Source organism: Poeciliopsis prolifica, unplaced genomic scaffold, assembly GCF_027474105.1.
Source record: "Poeciliopsis prolifica strain line A6 unplaced genomic scaffold, Auburn_PproV2 SCAFFOLD085, whole genome shotgun sequence".
Taxonomy (NCBI): Eukaryota; Metazoa; Chordata; class Actinopteri; order Cyprinodontiformes; family Poeciliidae; genus Poeciliopsis; species Poeciliopsis prolifica.
In genome coordinates this window covers 1,189,588-1,209,527 of record NW_026562460.1, presented here as the reverse complement: position 1 = coordinate 1,209,527, position 19,940 = coordinate 1,189,588, and the positions used below count along the sequence as shown (strand labels likewise).

The following is a 19,940-nucleotide window of genomic DNA, read 5'->3' as shown; positions in this document are numbered from 1 at the left end:
TCAAGTTTTCCAATATTTTATTGATCAACAGCTAGTTACAATAATGTAATTGTATTGCAATAATGGCTACAGCAGGATCACAGGCACTAAAGCAGGAACAGACAAAGACCTTTTGATGACTCTGGGAAAGCAAACAGTATCAGGAAGAGTGTTTAGCTCAGTCTGGTTATAATACACCAATAACTCGGGCTTAACAGATATAACAAAGCATGTTATAATCTTTATGTTACATGAAAGCATTCTAAAGCCAAATAACACATTTACGGTAAAATCTGCTGTGACTAAGAAACTGGATTTCTGGCCTGTGAAGCGCAACTAAAATATCCGTGTTCTGTGATCCCACAGCCTTCAATCAATGTATATCAAAGCTGCAGGCTAGCTTAGGAAAACAGAGCTAGCAGGTACAACAAAGTTAGGAAGCTCCTTTTGCTCTCAGTTTGGACAGCAGCATCTCATTTTTGCGACACTCCTGGTGATAAAAAAAAAAAAAAAAAAAAAAAGATTATGTTATACTCAAAACTTTATAAAACGTTGCACACCTGGAACTTTGATCATCCCAAATTTCACTTTTTTCTTTTGTTTTTTGCTGTTCTCACAGGAATACTCAGAGCAAATGCCTTAATTTGTTAAAAGCATTTGAAGGGGTTATTTGTTCTGTATCCAGTTATTTATTCTTCTGTACAACAAGAAAAGCTTTTTGGATGCTGTAATTTGGGGAATCAATACAAAAAGATTTCAGTTTTGCAGTCTGCAAATGCACCAGTAAGAAGTATGTTCTTTGGTTCGCTTTGTTGTGAGTTGAGTACACCATAAAGCATGCTCAGCAAATTCCTCAACCTGACGCCTATCGTGTTCAAAGGACTGTCAATCTGCTACAAATGGCCATACCATGATGCTATCACTCCCAATATGAAGATTAGTAATTACTGAAAATATATTTTAAGTTTCTCTATATATTGCGTCACCCAAATGTTCAGAAAACTCATATTTGATATGGGGCGTTTATATTTTTGTTCAGGGTACATGTTGTATCTGAGCAAACTCCTCTAATAACTTTTTCATGCACACGTCATAATCACTCTTTTGATTTTTATTTCAAAGCCTCAGTCTTGAGGCTTTGAAATAAAAAAGTTATTAAAAGATATTTTTCTACATCAAAGCATTTGGGCGTACCCAAGTCTCAAAATCTGAGAAATCTCTGCACACAATCTCATAGCAGGATGAGACTTTCTATGTGTCATTACAGACCAGCACTCATCACATTCACATGGTCAATTGGTGACATCACCTTAGTCCTGCCCCCTTTGAACAGGAAGTCAGAAGTCTATCTGCTTGCCATCTTCCTTTTACTTTTTGATTCAAACAGATTTCAAATGTTTCTGATGGCAGAACAACATGATGCTGAATCCTTCTCTTGACATTGGCTGATGGCTGAAACGTGGGCATGGCACAATGGTGAATTCCAATCCATTGCCATTTGGATGCAGTTGGCTTGAAATCAAATGAGTCATCTAATTTCCACCAAACTGGATATTAATGACCTTTATTAATCTCTGAAGAGGCCAATAGATTTGATTCCACTATGCTCCCTTGATTACTCCAACAGCTATATCTCCATAAGTACTTCATATCTTTTTATTTCTGTTCCCTGTAACCTCATGTCTCCACTTGGGTCCATACCTCTACAGGTATATCATATGGACCTTTTCAATGCCTCCCTTTCTTCATCTTTATACTCTTTGGTACTTCCTGATCCACAGGCACAGCTTCTTCTCCTTTCTCCTCTCTGATTTTCTTCATTGGACTACTTCCAGTCTTCTTATCCGACTTTTTGGATCTGTCAGTAGATTTCCTAACCTGTTGGACATACTTCCCATCTCCATCTTTGACTCACCACCCTGTATAAGTCCTTCTCTCACTCCTTACTCTCCAGCCTCTTACACAAGTCAGTGCATGCCCTTTGTTTGGCCTTAGTTACCTCTGCCTTCACTTCAACTGAAACTGTCCACCATGCCTTGAATATCAAAATGTTCAAAATCCTACAGTATGTCCTCATCAGTGGTTTGCCACAAACCAGGAAGTGACCATAACTCCTGTCTGGAAGGTTGGACTGAATGTGATTTAGAAGGTTCACCGAATGCACCATCTATTAGCGGGTTGTTAGTTAAAGTGTTGGCGATGTGGTGGAGACTGTGGGTGCCAGAGCTCAACACAAGGCCAGAGTAGCACTGAGCTGTGAGAGCAGCTTGCAAATTTAATTCATTGCATTCAAACAATGACACCCGAAGTGTTGCTTATGCACAGGGTGCTTGGTCTCAACGTGGCGAAGCAGTTTGAAGCTTCATTGCCTCATCAGTGAGCTGGTCACCAGATATTATTTAGAGCGGGCACTGATTCAAAACTTACTTGAATAAGACTTTCTTACCTCTTTAAAATCTTTAACAGTCTTGAAGTAGAGCCTCTGCTTGTCAAGCAGCTCCAGGTATTCATCATTCAACTGATCTCTTCTCATTTTGTTTTCTTGTTTCTTCTTCTCCATCTGAAAAGACAGACAGGTAGGAGAAGCATCTGTTAGCGATGCAGGCCAACAGATGGAGGTAATGTCTTATAACACCAGTGACCCAGTTGCAGCAACACCTGTACCTTGATGCGACTCTGTTTGATCCCATCCACTATCTGCTCCATCTGTCTGAGGAACTGATCCCTGGCAGCTGCAGACGACATGGCTCTGGAGACAGCGGAGCCATTTCAAACCAAAGTTACAGAACAAAACCACAAACAACAACTAAAACAAAAGCTGCACTTTCCTTTACATCAAAACTGTATTTTACAAATTCATTTTCAACAATATATGTTTTACTTACTGTTGAAAGTTGTCATGAATTGAATTCAGCAGATTTACCTAAATGAGATTATTATTCTTCAGTGATGTTTTGAACATGTTTACCAAATCACTGTTGCAGGCAGAATTCAATCTGAGATTCAATTTTGGTGCCACAGACTGCTGTGATACTCTACCTCCTTCTCGAGGTAGACCTTCTTATCATCCAAGGTGTTATAGAGAGTGAAGAACTGCTTGGTCTCTTTGTGGGTAGCAGAAACTGGAAGACAAGATTAATAAACATTTACAGAGACAGGTCCACATGAAGAAATTATGCAACACCATCTGTAACTATATCAGATATAGAAAAGGAATCCACCTTGGCTGTAGAGTTCAATAAATCTCTTCTGGTACTGGGTCAGCTCCGCCCGGCTCGGCACCTCATCGATCTTTCTCTGCAAGATTGCGATCTCACGGTTCCTGCGAGCCTGAGGAGAGCAAAAGCAGTTGGTTGACAGAAAATATGTTCACAAATGTGTCTAAAGTTCAATTAGAACTTAGTTGGGACAATGCTGGTTCGATCCCCGCTCTGTGGATCAAGTGTCCTTGGCAAGACCCTTCATTCACCTTGCATTGTGGTGGGAGGCCCAGTCAGCACATGGCAGCCACCATCAGAGTGTGTGCGTGAATAACACATTTTGGGCTCCACTGGGCGCTGTTCAAGTACAAACCGTTTACCAAAGTCTTGACCCATAGCCAAAAGTAGATTGTACTTCCAAAATCAGACTTGAAGGCCAGTAGTCCTGTTAACCTTTAGACATAATGCTGTTATCAACTAATCGTTCTCTCTCCCCTGCTATTCATTTTTGGAGTTTTATGTTGTTTTTTAATGATCATTTTATTATGCTTGTCCAACAAGAAGCTATGTAATTGTTGTTCACGGGGGTCTCAATGTTCAACGTATGCATATTTCTAAAACTGCAACAACAAAGAAAGCTAAAAAAAATCAGTTCATCCTTTTCTGGTGCATTTTGCTCTGTCTTCTCAAACCTCCAGTCAGTCGAGGCAGATGACCACATGTACTGAGCCAGGTTCTGGTTCTGCTGGAGGTTTCTTCCTGTTAGGGGAGTTTTTTCTTTCCACTGTTGCTACATGCACAGTGTATGAGGGATTGCTGTAAAGATAATGACAACGCAAACGATTGTCATAACATGCTCGTCCAGGAGAAGTGAATGCTGCAGGTCATGACTACGTAATGTTCTGAGTTTCCTTAGAGAGTTTTTAATTTACTTTGACCGTTTGCAGAGAGCATGCTCCACTCTGTGCTGTCTCAGCAGCACAGAGTGGCAGTCTCTTCAATTTTAACATACAATTAGCTGTAAATGCCATGTTATTTCAGTCTGATGCTTTCTCCTAAGTGTCCTTTTCTGCTAGGACTCCAATTAGACAGTGCTACAAATGGTAAGAATGCTGCACTGCTTAGAGAGAGAACTCCACTCTGTGTGTAATGTTAGAGCAGTGGTTACCATGAGCAGGCGGACTTTCTGCAGCTTCTCGCTATCTGAATTGTACTGTTGGTCTATTAGCTGCCTCCTCTCCTGAGAAAAGAAAAGGTCTCATTTAACACTCTGGTTTTTGGAAATAAACATTCTAATTAAAATAATACTACATATATTAGTTCAGCTGGACATGCACCTGCTCCTCTGTGTCCTGTCCTGATGCTGACTTCAGCTCTTCAATGTTCTGCTGTAGACGGACCATCTCTTCCTGTATATAAAGCAGATTTTATTAAATAAAACCAAAATATACCAAATATTGAGAGGAAACAAATCCCATCAGTACTGCTGGTTTATGTGCTCACTCTGCAGTGTGTCCGAAACTGCTGCTCTTGTTGCTTCAGGTTCTCATTCATCGTCACCAAAGCCCTGAGCTTCTCCATCAGACTGCCAACAAAGATTATATTACTTCTGCCACTATTCCAGGGTCCTGTGTTCCAAACCTGCTATTTATTCAAGCCCAACTCTGTCTTCCTGTGTGCGCATGTTCATGTTTCGTTAAAAATCTGACCGCTGCTGCCAGTCATCAACTTTGTGATGAAATAACTGTATAGTTCTGTATGATAAAAATAAGATGTCTCACCCACTGTCTGCTTGCTCCTCCATTTCTTCTAGTGACTTCATCTCAGTCTCCAGTTTTGTTGAGTGTTCTGTAGCCTTGGAACAGATAGTGGGACACATTTAGATTTGTATTTTCAAAATTGATGTTGAGAAAAAAAAAAGAACTACCTCGCTCTGACTAGGTACTTTAAGGTAGGTTAAAATTGCTGTATAACAATCAAAAGAGTAATTTGAGCGTCAAACTTCACTAATTTTGAGGTACATTTGAGCATAGTCCAAAAGATCATGCTGATCAGCGAGGCTCCATGTCACAAAACGTATGTGTCTACATATAGTCCACAACCGTTCCCTTTCATAATACAAACCGCTCTCACATGTCTGATAAACTCTCATATATATGCCAACCTATACCCATAAATTCATACGTCTATCATCAAGATCTGTTTACATACGTTACTACTACACAAAAAAAATAACTTTTTGAAATAAACTTAAATACATCAATTCAAAATTTGAACTATATTTACAATAAAAAAACAAAACTTATTGTAAGGCAGAGATGTATTCATTTTCAAACTATTTTATTCTTTAATGATCATCCGTGTTTTTAGAAGTTTCGCTTTGACTTTCGAGTTTATTGTATTTAGTTTAGTTTAAACTTATTCAAAAGATTTACAACCATTACCCCTATTTAAGCAGCTCTATAAATTTAACAACATGATAGTAAATGTGAGAATGAATGACAGAAACTGGGAAAGAGAATATCAGTAGATACAGAATAGATTGATTGTGAATGTGAGAATTAATTCACATTCGTTCTGAATGTGTGAGATAGTTTGATTGAAACAGGAGTTATCTTGATTTCTCATTTTCTGATAGGGCAACTGTAAGAGGGTGAGTTTTTGTGGACATTGAGATGCCTGAGCTTTAAGAGAACATTATTCTTCACTAATAGCGTAAGATGTAAAACCTAGTTTGTGAGCCATAAAACTACTTTATTTGTAAAAGTTTATTAAAAGGCCATGTTATTATTTTTTGCACCTAAACAGTAGAGCTGTCAAACTTCAGCATCACCACAACGGCAGATGTATCTGATGCTGGCTCAACCTCAATAAGAACATTTCATTGTTTAAAACCAGCATTTAAGCTCACACTCACTAAGAGATGAACAAATATTATCTGGTCACAAGTCAGATCTCACTCACTCAGATCTAAAGATGTGATTTCTAGGTCTTGGCAAGTTTTGGAATGAATAAATACAACTGTACTACTATTAATGTCCATTTCTATAAGACAGAACTTTTGTCAATATTTCAAAGATATTAAAAAATGCAATCGTATAAGCTTGCTTTATGAGCAAATCAAAGGATAAAGGCACTCCATTTTAAATCTGTCTCTATGATAAGCCTGTGGAACAGCTGCTCCTTTCACCAATGGACTGGAGGACCTTAAAAACCAGACTAAGTAGGCAAGGAGGAGCTTTAAGACGATAATCATGACAGAGTTGCTGGGGATACAATAGAAAACGGTAGACACCAGTAAAACTGGGTACATTTAACCAGTTGGAGGAGGTTTAAAATATGTGATGTGGGCAGAAAGAACCAGGTGACAGGTTACATAAATTTAAATAGAACATCACACTCAACAGGAAGAGCCACCCACAGTGTGGGAGGCTGGGAGAATTATAATGAGAAAGAGATAGAGAAACATATTCTGGAGACTTGACAATATAAGATGGAAGAGCAGACATGTTGAAAAGGTATAGGTGGAAGATCTTTTAAAATAAGTGGAAATGGGACGGGTGGAAGAAACTTGAAGTGGATCAATGCAGTGTATTGTAGGACTAATAGCCCAACTTGATGTCTGATTTTATTATCACATTAAATCAATATTGTAAAAAGAGCCACTTTTCTTTTGTTTTGTAATGTATGCCACCTCAGCATAAGCTATAATGTGATGGTTGGGCAGCTGGAGAATCCACTAAAAAGACAAACTTTAATTGAATTTGATATGGAAAATAGACTCTATAGTATGTCAAAGTCTACCATCAACACACTAAACATTTTGTGCTTACCAAAATGTTTCAACCAAATGCATTGTATTCACTACAAACACTTTAATAAGAGCTGGCGAAAGGTGATTTTGTAACCAAAATACTTAATGTAAACAGAATTTTGTAAAGATGTATGCATAATTGAAGTAATTTGGTCATGTAAGGTTGCTAACTTGTTTTTGCGAGTTATGTGATGTGGGTGGCATAAGAGAAAAGAAAGTTCCAGACCAACAAGATGGGGAGTGGAGCCAAACGGTCTTTTGACCTCCATCTCCTTCGCTCTTTTTGATAATTGCCGACTTGTAGATATGTTTGCTTTTTCTTCCATTTTATTGCTGATAAGGATTATTTTGGAGATAATAAAATGACATTGGCAGGAATTTGTTTTTCCCTCTTATTTAAATACAAGTGGCTTGTGAAGGTTAATGTAACATACCCTGATTAACTTGTCTGCTCTCATTGGGTAGAGAAAGAGAAGTAGTTTCCACACAAAGCCCTTAAACTTTCAGGAGGCTCTTCTGATTCTGTTTGTGAGAAGCTGGTTGTCCAAGAAACTTGTTATGAATCTTTCAAACTTGACTAGAATGCAAGTGTCAAAGAATTTAAGAGGTGCTTCTGACTGAGGGTAGCTTGGCCAAAATATACCAGGAAAAAACGACAAGCTCCACTGCAGCATTTCATTTCCACTGAGATTTTTTTATGTTCAAACGAAACACTGTCAACTTTAAGTTGAAATTATGATCCATTTCTGACCATGACACTAAACATGGCTGCTCCTGTATCAAACACACAGCTGCAGTAAAACAGATTGTTTCGCAATAAGTCAGACCCTGTGGAAACCAATTATTACAAAAACAAATAAAAACATCTATTTGTAGTTACCCTGGGTTCTCATAGCAATAATCAGTTATCACCACTGACACAAAAAATAGATATCTGGATAAAAATGCCCAGGAGTAGTTACTCTAGCAGATTCCTCTTTGCTCTTCATTGCGTGCTTTCACCTCTGCATGCTTTACTTTGAGCTGTCAGGACAGAAAACATGAGTTTAGATTCTTATGCAGTCTACTCTCTACATAATGTAGTCGTAGCCAAGGATAAAGTTGTTGGGAGAAAAAAACCTGTAGAACTTAAAATACATCAGCTTAAAGTGCACTTCAGACTTGAATACCAAGTAGTGTTTGCAACTGATTCTGTGAACTCAGTTGAATAAAACTTCTACCCAATAGTACAAATTTTCAAATGACCCACTCAAACCCAAATAAATAAGGTTGTGTAGCCCAGAGGTTAGAGCGGCGCTACACCTCTGGTTGTAGCACCAGAGGTGTAGCGCTGCAGACTCTGCATATGAGTCTGCAGCCTCGTATACAGAGACTGCAGACCTCAACCCGGCCATCCTCATTTCCAATGTCATTCTCGGTTCTTTCGCCGCGTGACTTTCCCTGCCTGTCAAATTACTGTCAGATGAAGACCACCAAGTGTTTTCAGTTTTTTATTTTAAAAGGTGCCAGGCTCTAGTTTACAGTGAAGCAAAAACTCAACAGAAAGATGCTGTAAACCTGTGTTCTTTGTGAGCAGGTTGCAATAATTTCCCTGGCTAGCATCTAGAGATGCTAGCCAAAGACACAGTTTACATGTGAAATGCCAGGAAGTGCGCACTGACCTCCTTCAACTGCTCGGCTTTTTGTTGGATCCGTTTGTCCAGTGAGGCGACGGCCCGGCGGTGCTGCTGCACTGGACCGAAGCGTTCTGACTGCTCCTCTGAAGAACGTTTCAACTGCTGCAAGGTGATACACAGAAAGACGAAATATGAGCACAAAGCTCAATTCCATAATCACAAAATGTGATCATGTCCTCCATTGTTACTTATTCTGTGTTTCTGTGGTTTTAGGGTGCATTAAAATAAACCCAGGCTATACAAATGTATAATGCTTTGCTGACCTTTCCAGCATACTCGAGGCAATCAGTTTGATCTCCTCAGATTGGAGTCCAACTATCTGACCCACAGCACTCGCAGTTCAGCTTCCCCTGCACCAAAACAAACACAAAGCCCAGCAATTCATCCAAGTAACAATTTCAAACTGACTTGATGAAAGATTTGATCTGTGTAACCTGTCTAGCCACAAGCTGAATAGACATCCTCATTGGTTGTGGAGGATATGGTGATATTAGATAGTAAAGAATTTAAATGTCTAAATGGAATATTTTGCACAGTTTTTTCAAGGCACTTCTAACAAGTCTTAGTGCTGCTCAGTTTTTAAAACTAAATAAAATTTTTTGAGAAAGACTAAATACCCAGAGTTGCAAACTAGTAAAATGTCAGCAGCTCCTTCAGCCTGAATGCTCCTTCATGTGTCTTCAAAGTTTGGTTTTACATACAGAAAATATCAAATAAAAATAATTTTCTGTCAGAACATTGCAATATATTTTTGGCCACGTCACCACCATTACTAAACATATGTCTGTGTAATTTACTTTTGTGGAGTAAACTGGTCTTGCCAAACAAATTGCATTTCTAAGCATTTGATGGAAGTAATGTGTTTATTGAAGGTCACAAGCAGTAACCCTAACCACAGCCTTCTCTTACCAAAGGTAACATCCCTGTGACATGGCTGTTGTCCTGATGGACTGTGTCTTACGTAGATCTCCAGCAGCTTCGATCACTAGTTGATTAAGGTGGGATCGTCTCTACCAACACCTCCAGAGTTCGTGTTTTCAGGAACATCGAGAAAGTCCTTCAGGATACATGAGGGCAGGTACTGCTGGAACGCCTGCCTTCATGCAGATGTTCCAGCTTTACAAAGACTAAAACTCACAGTCTTAGAAACAGTTAGCCTTAGCATCACCATGCTGAATGCTATCACAATCTGACCTTGTTTATTTTGACATCTATAATCAATAAAATCTTAAGTCAACTTCTACCAGGGGACAATCGGATGTCATGCCATGGTGTGACTGGAGAGCAGCTACAGGCTATTCTTGTATTTGCTTTCTCTTTATTTTTTATCTAGAGAACAGCAGCCAACATTTATTGTATGATGTTTAATTTTTACAATGACACAAACCAACTTAATTAATCAACAGTCTAAAACGTCTATAATCAATAAGTCCATAACCAAGTCAAACACATTATATAGATTAAAAACTGATGCTTTAACATCTTTATTTCTCCTAATCATGGACTTTCTACTAACAGCCAATGAAAACTCATCACATCAGACCATAAAAAAAAGCAAATGTGGGATAATGAAAAGTATTTTAATATCTGCTTAAATTGTGTTATTTAAAAGGTTTTTAGGGTGCATTAAAATAAACCCTGTTTAGTCCACTTTAATCAAACTCTAGTTGTCTGCCTCAACATCCCGGTTCGATTGGTTAGGTATGAATGCACAATCGAATTCTGGTGCGGACCAAAAAAACCAAAGTCTGGTCCACCTGAAAACCTTGGTCTGGGTTCAGATAGAATCAGATATAATTAGAATCTAATTTACACAAAAATCTACTCCATTTTTGTGTAAATTTTGTGAAGAAGGAAGAAGTGGCAAGTATTTTCGTCAGAGGATTTTTGTGTTGTTTCTTCAGTAGTTCTTGGTGAACTGCCATCACAGGTGAGGAGGGGAAGCGATTACTGAAAGGGTTATACTGCAGTAACTGAAAATGAAACAAAGGTTGCCACTTTGGTCCTCAATCGAACGGAGATTTGTGGCAAAAATGAGTTCTGCATCTGCCTTATGAAACTATGTGAATATTTCCAATCCAATTTACCAACAAGTGGTAAATTTGGCAATTACATTACACCAATTCTATCAACAAATCTTAAGTTAAGTCAGAGAATTCTGTGAATACTTGTGTTTTTTAAGCTAATCTTTTGGGTTTTCTTAAAAGAGCTTTGTAAACTTCAGGGGTAAACTGAAGAAAAATGATTAACCAAAAATAGAACATAAATTGATAAGCAAGTGTAATAATTATATTTCTGGTATTGTTGTTGACATTGTTGACAAATCATGCCACAGGTATGTGAGGAATCAGCCCATATGATTTTCACACGACTTGTCATGATACAGAGGTACAGATGTACTTGGATTAAGTTATCACCTCTTCTGCTGCCTGCAGCTTGTCTTCTTCCAATACGTCTGCAATGCCAGCAGGAATCGCCTGAGGCCCACTGACCTGCGCGTCCTCTTCCTACAAATAAAAGAAAATGCACTGATAAGGCTAAAAATCCAAAACAAAACTACTATCCCATGTAAATGTTTCTTCTACATTATCTATACAGCAGAAACTAATCAGCTGCATACGACGTAGGTGCACAATATTTCAATTGATAAAATAACTGAGTGACACAGCTCAAGCCACACAAGCTTTTGAAATTGGCTTCATGGCTAAATGATGATCATTAGCTGATCAAATCCTGGCCTGGTGACCTTTGCTGCACGTATTCCGCCTCTCTCATTACCCGATATTCCTGTCCTAGCACTTTCAAATAAAAGCTACTAGAGCAATTACTGACGCAATAACACATTAATTAGACAACAGGGGAATGCAAACCTCCCTGTGTTGACTGAAGGAAGAAAACAGATAGGCTCTGCAATATCCTACTGCAGCTGAACAATTCCAAATCTATTTGACCTGCTACAAGCAAAGGATTAAGCTTGCTGCCATTTCTGAATCAAAATAAGGTAAAAAGTCTCACATGCAGGACTCAAATTGTGCTCCACATGTTTAGGCTGTTCCAAATACAGTTACTTTAGTTCTTCCATAATAAAGCCCATGTGTTTTTCTGCTTGGTTTTTTCTCCATTTTTTTAGGGCTGGAGCTAATGATTGTTTAGTAATAAAGTACTCTCCCACAATTGAGGCAAAAAGACAGTGAAACTGATTTTGAAATGGTAAGTCTATAAATTAGTAACTGCAAGCCAATAAGTTTCGTCCGGGTCTTGTCAAAAGTGCTGGAGAAGATTATATTAGAACAACTGTTATCGTAGAAAATAATCTTTTAATCCTCAGTTTGGCTTCAGATACAATCACTGGACAGAAACTTCTTTATGTCAGCTGCTTGAACAGGTTGAAAAGGAGAAACATCATTGGTGCAGTTTTTCTTGACCTTTGACATGGTGAACCACAGTTTACTGATCACAAAGGCCCTCATTTAATTTTCTGAATGATCATTGTATTGGTTTCAGTCATATTTGAAAGATTATGAACAATGTGTTTTCAATATTAATAGTAAATTTCTCTTTGAAGAATTGAAACAGGACTTCCACAAAGAACTTTCTTAGGTCCTGTTCGTTTTAGTTTGTATGTTAACAGTCTTCCTGAAATTTGTCCTGAAGCTAACCTGTGTATGCTGATGACATCATTGTTTTCACATTAGACAAAAGCAGCATCATAGTCAGAGAAACCTTTAACAGCTTGCAGAGATCATCATCATGGCTAAATGATTTCTGGTTAACTCTGCATACAAAGAAAACAAAGTGCAATAAAGAAGACATCATTACAGTCCTTGCATATTCAGAACAATGGAGATCCTATTGTATCATAAGAAAAATATTTAGGAATAATTTTGGGTGCTCAGTTAAATTTTAGGAGTCATCTTGATAAAATCAGCAAAATGGATAGATCAAATAAACTGTTTTAAAATTACTAGAAATTGTCCAACAATTTACTATTGTTGGGTTGAACTCAATCATCCTCTCGCATCCATCTGACGAGCTACTGTCTTATCACACACTAGTCAAACTATACTCAAGTCAGTAGAAAGTCTATAACAGAGCCTCAAGGTTTTATATCAGAAGCCAATCAGATTCCACCACTTTCATATTTTTGCTAATTATGGCATTCTTTTGAGTTTTAACCTTTTAAATTTAATTTTTAAATGTCTAAACAGACTTGTACTTAAACCAAACCAAACTGATTGTATACAGAAATTGCACGGCAGCAGTAAATCTATCAGCGTGACATTAAATAGCAATTGTGTTCAAAGTGCTCTGTCTGAGAGGACTTTGACTTAAATTGACACTTCCTGTCAATTTCAAGTTTGTAACGAGTTTAGTGTGTTCAAAAACACAAAAAACCAAAAACTAAAACTCTGGTTATGTCAAAATCAGAACTTCCTTAATGTTTTTGTTTAATTTTTTTATATGCATGATTGTGTACATATTGTCAACATCATGTTGCATTATTTTATATGGTTATTATTTCACTTTCTACTAGTTTTTAGATGTACTGTTTAAAAGCCCATCTAGGGACAAGTGCTGCAAATTAGCTTTTGCTATAAGTGTGTCTGTCCCTATCAAACAAGCTTAAATAAAATTCCTCTAACTAGAACCTTCCTGCTCACATGAAAGGGAATTATTTAATATTATTTATTTAATATTTAGCCTTATGTAATGCTCTGTTTATTAAGCCAACAAGCAACACAATCCTCATGCTTACCTTGTTTTGTTTACACTGCTTATTTAGACCATATCTCCTGGTGATGAAACAAAGAAATAGACTTAGTCAAGGTTTACAATGTCAAACTTTGATTTTAAAACAAAACCTCACAAGAACTGGTACAAGTCAACACAGAGGCCAAACTATTCACATGTATGTTTGAGTCCATGCTTAAACATGGACAACTTCTCTCACACTTCTCCAAACCGTTATTTATCAGAGCAGAGGAGGATGCTATGTCACACAGTTCCAGTACTCACAGTATAGCTTCACACATTCTACGTTCAGAGATGGATGGTGATGGAAGAATTTGACCAGAAAAAGAGAATGTGCATATTTGAGATGGTTAAAAAAACTGCACAGTAATGTGTACATCAAAAGAATAAGACAACATGCTACGTTAGATCATGGTCAAAGTGTCGGTAATGTTGCATTTTTAATTCCACCACATGACCAGTTACAACAATAGAACCCAGTTTCTTAAGGTTTTATTGGCTGTAATGACCTTTATTTGATATTGAATAGACAGGTAAATCATTACTATTAATCTTACTTTTTATATATTGTTTTCAACACTAAGAACTCACTGTGTGAACCTTTCTATCTGTTTCTGCTGTTGCAACTGAATTGCAGGACATCCATTTCTCTATGTCTGTTATCAGATTCTCTTCAGTATTTCAATTCAGGGTGGGCATCAAAAAAAGCATGTTCCCAAGTGAGAGCATGGCCAAAAATAATTTAGAACCATCGCTGTGTTCAAATTGCCCTATGACAGACTCATTTGTCTGATACTCTGTATGAATAAGCAGGTACAGTAGGCAAAAAAATGGCTTAATAAAACTACATTGGAAAGCTATGAGCATCATATCTAACCAGCTGAGTGGTCAGAGCAGGTAGCCTGAGAAATACTGAGCTTTATAAACATATTATTCTCTAAATAAACAAGACTGATATTCATTACAACAACCATAAATTTATGCAATGAACAATTTATGAAAATAAAAATTACATTTTAAATAACTTATTTCTGTAATATTCAAGAAATATTTACACTTTTAAACAACGGTAGGAGTGAATGTTGCTTTTCTGTGTGAAATAAAATACAAAGATAAAGTCAAAAATTGTTGCTTTGACTTTTTGTAAAATTGAAAGAAACCGTGGCATTTTTCTTTCTGGTCATGAACTCTTAATTCCATGTCAGAATGTTTTCAGACGCTGTTTTCCTCTGTAGTAAGGTCAAACGCCAGCGTAATTTTGTAATGTAATGAGGTAAGTCAAAACGTGATTGAATAAGGTTGAGTGCACACAAGCAAAGGAAATTGTGAGCATTTCAGCAAAGATTGAAGCAATTTATCTGCAATTTAGAAGAAAGAAGCTAGATGGAGTGATGAAGAAGAGAGAGTTGGTTCTACTGAAGGACTGCAACTCTCTTTCCAAGAGACATGTAGTCTGGGAAGCAACAATGACTCCAACATTTCTGGGAAGGAAGGGCTGCACAAATATTCCCTCTCCCTTTAATTTTTGTGGTTAAAGATGCAGTATGTAACTTTTATATATATTGTATTTTGTTATACATTTTAATTAAAACTGTCAACTGTAATGTTGTGACAGTATAGTATGAGAGAATCTGTGGGGGGATAAAAAAGCCAGGTCTTCTGCCTTCTCCCAGTACTAACTAGAAACAACTAATCAGAGGCAGGGGGCGGGTCTTTGTGCTGTCAAACACCCCTTTGTGTGGGCTGCTCACACAAAGGAGTGACCATCTGCCTCTGTCTCTGCTGCACTGCAGCAGACACTGCATCAATGCTCAGGCTAGTTAGCATAGCCAACAACGATAACAGTTGAACAGTTTTCCAGGGACATGGTAAGTTGCTTCTCTGCTCCTGGCTCTGATTGGTTGTTTTTGGTTGGGGCGACTCGGGAGCGGAGTATTTCTATGACTGTCAGTAGAAATACACTACTGACACTCATCAAATGACAATAGTAGCTGGAGGATGTCAATTTATTCACAGATTAAAGGTTTTTTGTATATAAAGGTTATATACCTTCAGTCATGGTTTTCTTTTTATATATTTTTAACCCTTTTGGAACTTTTGTGCAACATTCTACAGTGAAATAATTGTAAAACAGTAAGGAAACCATCTGTTCTCTGTACTTGTTTTGTCCACTAATCTTGCAGATTTTTTTCTTTCTGGAAAGAGAACACGCATGCCTTGTATTTCAATGCGAGATTTGACATTTATATGACAATTTCTGAACAGCAAAAACTAACTAATACATTTATGTGTTTTACCTGTAAAAAGTGGGCTGCGCGTTTTGTGTTTTAATAGAATGCTATGACTCAACAGCACGTTAAACAGCTTGGCCACACAGTGCCCAGCATGGCACAGCTACCTGGAGGGAAATATTACCTGCCATACTCCAGCAGAGTAAAATGGATCCTGGACTCCTCATCCAGGAGGAGTTCTGCATCTTTCTGTCTTCTGTACTTTCTCTCAGGTTTGTACACTTCCTGAAAAACACCAGAGCTCATTCACATGTCATCAGTCTGTTACCTACAACCACATAATTTGTTCATAGTTTCAAACTATGAGACACCAAGTATTTCATTTAGTGTCAATCATATTGCACTAAATGCTCACCAATACATCCAGAACCGCCTTCACAGCTTTGTCTTTCCTCTGAAGAAGTTCTTTATCCTAGACCAAAGTTTTACAACACAAGAACTAAATAGATAAAAGTACATTATATAAAATGGCAAGTAAAATTAGGATATTTTTCAGCAGTCTGTTCTTCTAGGGTACAATAGATACTCAATTTCAACTGTAATGGTGAGAAATTAAAAATTGTAAATTCTACATTAGACTGGTATATCAAATACATACAAATTCTACAAAGGGTTATTTAAAACTGTCAAATCTAATCAAATTTTATTTGTATAGCACATTTCAGCAGCAAGGCATTTCAAAGTGCTTTACATCATAAACACAAAGTCAAGCATCATAGAATAAACAATACATTTGTCCATATTACATTTCAAATACAATTCTAAACAGGTGTGTTTTTACTTGAGATTTAAAGGAAGTCAGGGTTTCTGCTGTTTTACAGTTTTCTGGAAGTTTGTTCCAGATTTTTGGTGCATAGATGCTGAAAGCTGCTTCTCCTCTCTTGGTTCTGGTTCTGGGGATGCAGAGCAGAACCAGAACCAGAACCAGAACCTGAGAGTCTGGAAGGTTGATACAACAACAGCAGATCTTTGATGTTTTGTGGTGCTAAACCGTTCAGTGATTTATAAACTAACAACAGTATTTTAAAATCTATTCTTTGAGCTACAGGGAGCCAGTGGAGGGACTTTAAAACTGCTGTTATGTCTCTATCTTCCTGGTTTTAGTGAGAACAGGAGCAGCAGCTTCTGGATCAGCTGCAGCTGGAGGATTGATTTGTTGGACAGGCCTGTGAAGACGCTGTTACAATAATCAATGCGACTAAAGATAAACGCATGAATGAGTTTCTCTAGATCTGGCTGTTTAGTCAAAAGACTAAACATTTATTGAAATGGCTCAATTTTATTTTTCAAATGAGTTGATATTCATTCAGAAAGAAAGAGAAATAGTGATATGAAAAATGCTAACTTGAAGGCGTAACGTGAGGGTGGCACCATGGAGTAGCTCTGCTTACTTAGCGATTTTTTCTGTTTTTCAAATATTCATTCCTGCTTTTTTTTTTTGTAGGAAATAACTTTTTTGCACAGCTACTTTTTCTTGTTTTGGTTTCTCTGTGGTTGAACTGATTTGGGGCAATAGCTTTGTATCATCCCAATTTTGTTATGATGTGTAAACATAGCAACCAAGTGGTTTACAACAGGGAGCAGCTGTCAACATCAGAAAAGCTGAAATAATCTCACAGCTGCAGCCAGAAATCCAGAGGAGTTGAAAAGGAGGCGTTGTGGATGTAAAGCTGGAGCAAAAAAGAGAGAGAGAAGCAGGAAGTTCAAACCGTCTCTACAATCTCACATCTTAAGGGGCTTCATGAGATTGTTGGCTAACAAGATGGATGAACTTCAAGCCCGACTCCCAAGCCCAAGGACTCAGCAAGGTAATGAATGCAGCATAAAGGACAAGAGACATGGCTGCAGGATTGTATTCCCAACTCCAACATGTCTCTGCCATGACTATGACTTCAAGCAGACAGAGATTTAAAGTGCATCAGGAAAAGAAAAGGAGATGGATTAACAGTTTTGTGAACAACACATGGTGTCACCCAGGCCATGTTAATGTGAAGTGTCGTCTCTGCAGTCCAGACACTGCAGAGACGAACTCTTGGCAGTAAGTTTCTGTCCATACCAAGAGAGTTCATCAGTGTTATTTTAACAGCCGTTTACTTTCCACCCTTAGCTGTTACCAATAATGCATGTAATGTCATCAGTTCTGTTGCTGCTCAGATACAGACACAACACCCCAATGCATCTGTGGCAATATCTGGTGATTTTAATAATACCTCACTCTCTTCAACACTGCCAACATTTCACCAGTTCGTCAGTTGCTCCACTCATGAAGTAAGATTTTGGATTTGCATTATGCTAATGTCAAGGAGGCAAATGTCCTCTTCATGAGACTATCTTGAGAAATCAGAGTATCTTCAGTCAGAGGCTTCTTGAAATTTGCACTATTACAAACCGCTACAGATCTTTCCTGCAACAGTCATCATTATTTACAATTACTCTTTGTAGATAACTCTTTGAATTAATATGAGTTACAATAACATTTAATTTTCTTTTGGGATCAATAAAGTATCTGTGAACTGAACTGACCCATAAAGTAGTACACTACTACTTTGTGGTTATAATTTGGTAACATTGCTAGAGAAGTAGGGGCACTTCAATACTGCACTGGGTGCATCCTGCAAGTAATCACTTTGTTTCACTTTTTCTATATTTTATATTACAACCCGTGTTTCCCCATTGTTAGTATTTATGTACATTTTTTTCACATAACATGTAGAATTTCACTTTTTTGTGGTGGTTATTGCATTAGGTTGTTTACTATTATGGGTGCACACATTTAATAAACACCTTATATTTATTTGGATCATTAACTATTTTGTTTTGCTGAGTTTAAGGGACTGGCTTTGGGAGAGGACTGGTTGTAAGGCAAACCAGGAAGTGGAGCAATCCATCAAGCTGCTGGAAGCAGGAGACTTGATGATGAAGAATCTGCCTCTCTCTACTCATAGCATAAATTCTAAACTATTTTTAGTGTTAGGTTGTTTTATTATCACAGTTGTGTTGTAGTCAAAATGAGTTGGTTTGAATTAGTTATTTATGTTTATGCATTGTTTGTTTTTGTCTCCTTCCCCACCCCTCCCTGTTTGTGTAGGTTAGTCTTTGTGTATAAATTCCCATGTGTGTTTATTCGTTAGGTCGGTTTTGGTTTGTTACCCTGAGTTAGGTATGCCTTAGTTCAGGGGTGGGCAATTCCAGGCCTCAGGGGGCGGTGTCCTGCAACTCTTAAACGTCTCCCTGGTCCAACACAGCTGAATCAAATAGCTGAATCACCTCCTAAGTGTAGTCAAGTTCTCCAGAGTCCTGCTAATGACCTCATTATTTGACTCAGGTGTGTTGAAGTAGAAACTCATCTAAAAGTTGCAGGAGACCGGCCCTCGAGGCCTGGACTTGCCCACTCCTGCCTTAGTTGAGGATTTCTTTTGGGCCCATTTCGCGATATTTTTGAGATTTGTTGTTGAAAGCCTTTTGTTAAGAATTTTTGAAAAAATAAATGGAGAATATTTTTTTAGATGCCTTTGTCCTTGGCATGTGTTATGGTCTTTATTGGATGGACCATAACACAGCCCCTTTCCAAATTGTATTAAAAGCTTTTCTTTAAATAAGATTCTGGTGTGACAATGTAGAAAAAGGTTTGAGATTTTTGCAAATTAAAAAATGGAAAACCAAGCAATCACATTTAAATATTCACAGCCTTTGTCATGAAGCTCAAAATTAAACTTTGCAGATGCAATGTAGGCAATAGCATAAGTTTATTATTGTTCTTACTAAGAGGACCAGTTGCATAGAATATTAATGGCAGAGAAACTCCACACAGTTAGAAAATATTGCTACTGACAAATGAGTTTGTTGCAGAACCCACCATGACAATCTGCAATTGCACAATCAAATAATTCTGTATCTGCTCTAAACGTGCGCTTATACCTCAGGGAAGACATGGCTCTTCTGGAACTGAGAAATGGAATAGGCTCTCACATAATCTCCCATCTCTTCTCTCGTCTCTATGGCTCGCTTCACCAACCACTGAAACAACAACACATGTCTTATGCAATACAAGAACAAACCAAGTGCTATGGAGAGCGTCAAATTACAAGTCATAATGAACCTGGGTTATGAACTAATTAATGAGTCGTTAATTTTTAAAAACAGGAAATAAGTGAATTCATTAAAGATATAATGAAGACCCCTTATGATGCCTTATGATAGGGTTAGGATTAGTCTGTGGCAGCACACA

General features: G+C 37.7%; 1 protein-coding gene across 1 annotated transcript in view; it reads right to left on the bottom strand.

The window, feature by feature from the left end:
- LOC129353151 (coiled-coil domain-containing protein 93-like) overlaps positions 1–19,940 on the bottom strand; it is a 29,483-nt gene continuing 9,543 nt past the window's right edge. The window contains 21 exon segments of the mRNA XM_055022371.1: positions 1–469; positions 2,426–2,539; positions 2,644–2,728; positions 2,865–2,902; positions 3,019–3,101; positions 3,201–3,309; positions 4,348–4,419; positions 4,517–4,588; positions 4,683–4,764; positions 4,961–5,034; positions 7,495–7,511; positions 7,971–8,016; positions 8,655–8,771; positions 8,933–8,949; positions 8,952–9,019; positions 11,070–11,176; positions 13,426–13,462; positions 13,686–13,703; positions 15,837–15,937; positions 16,068–16,124; positions 19,631–19,729. Of these exon segments, the coding sequence (XP_054878346.1) occupies positions 413–469; positions 2,426–2,539; positions 2,644–2,728; positions 2,865–2,902; positions 3,019–3,101; positions 3,201–3,309; positions 4,348–4,419; positions 4,517–4,588; positions 4,683–4,764; positions 4,961–5,034; positions 7,495–7,511; positions 7,971–8,016; positions 8,655–8,771; positions 8,933–8,949; positions 8,952–9,019; positions 11,070–11,176; positions 13,426–13,462; positions 13,686–13,703; positions 15,837–15,937; positions 16,068–16,124; positions 19,631–19,729 (1,470 nt within the window). The 3' untranslated portion in view covers positions 1–412.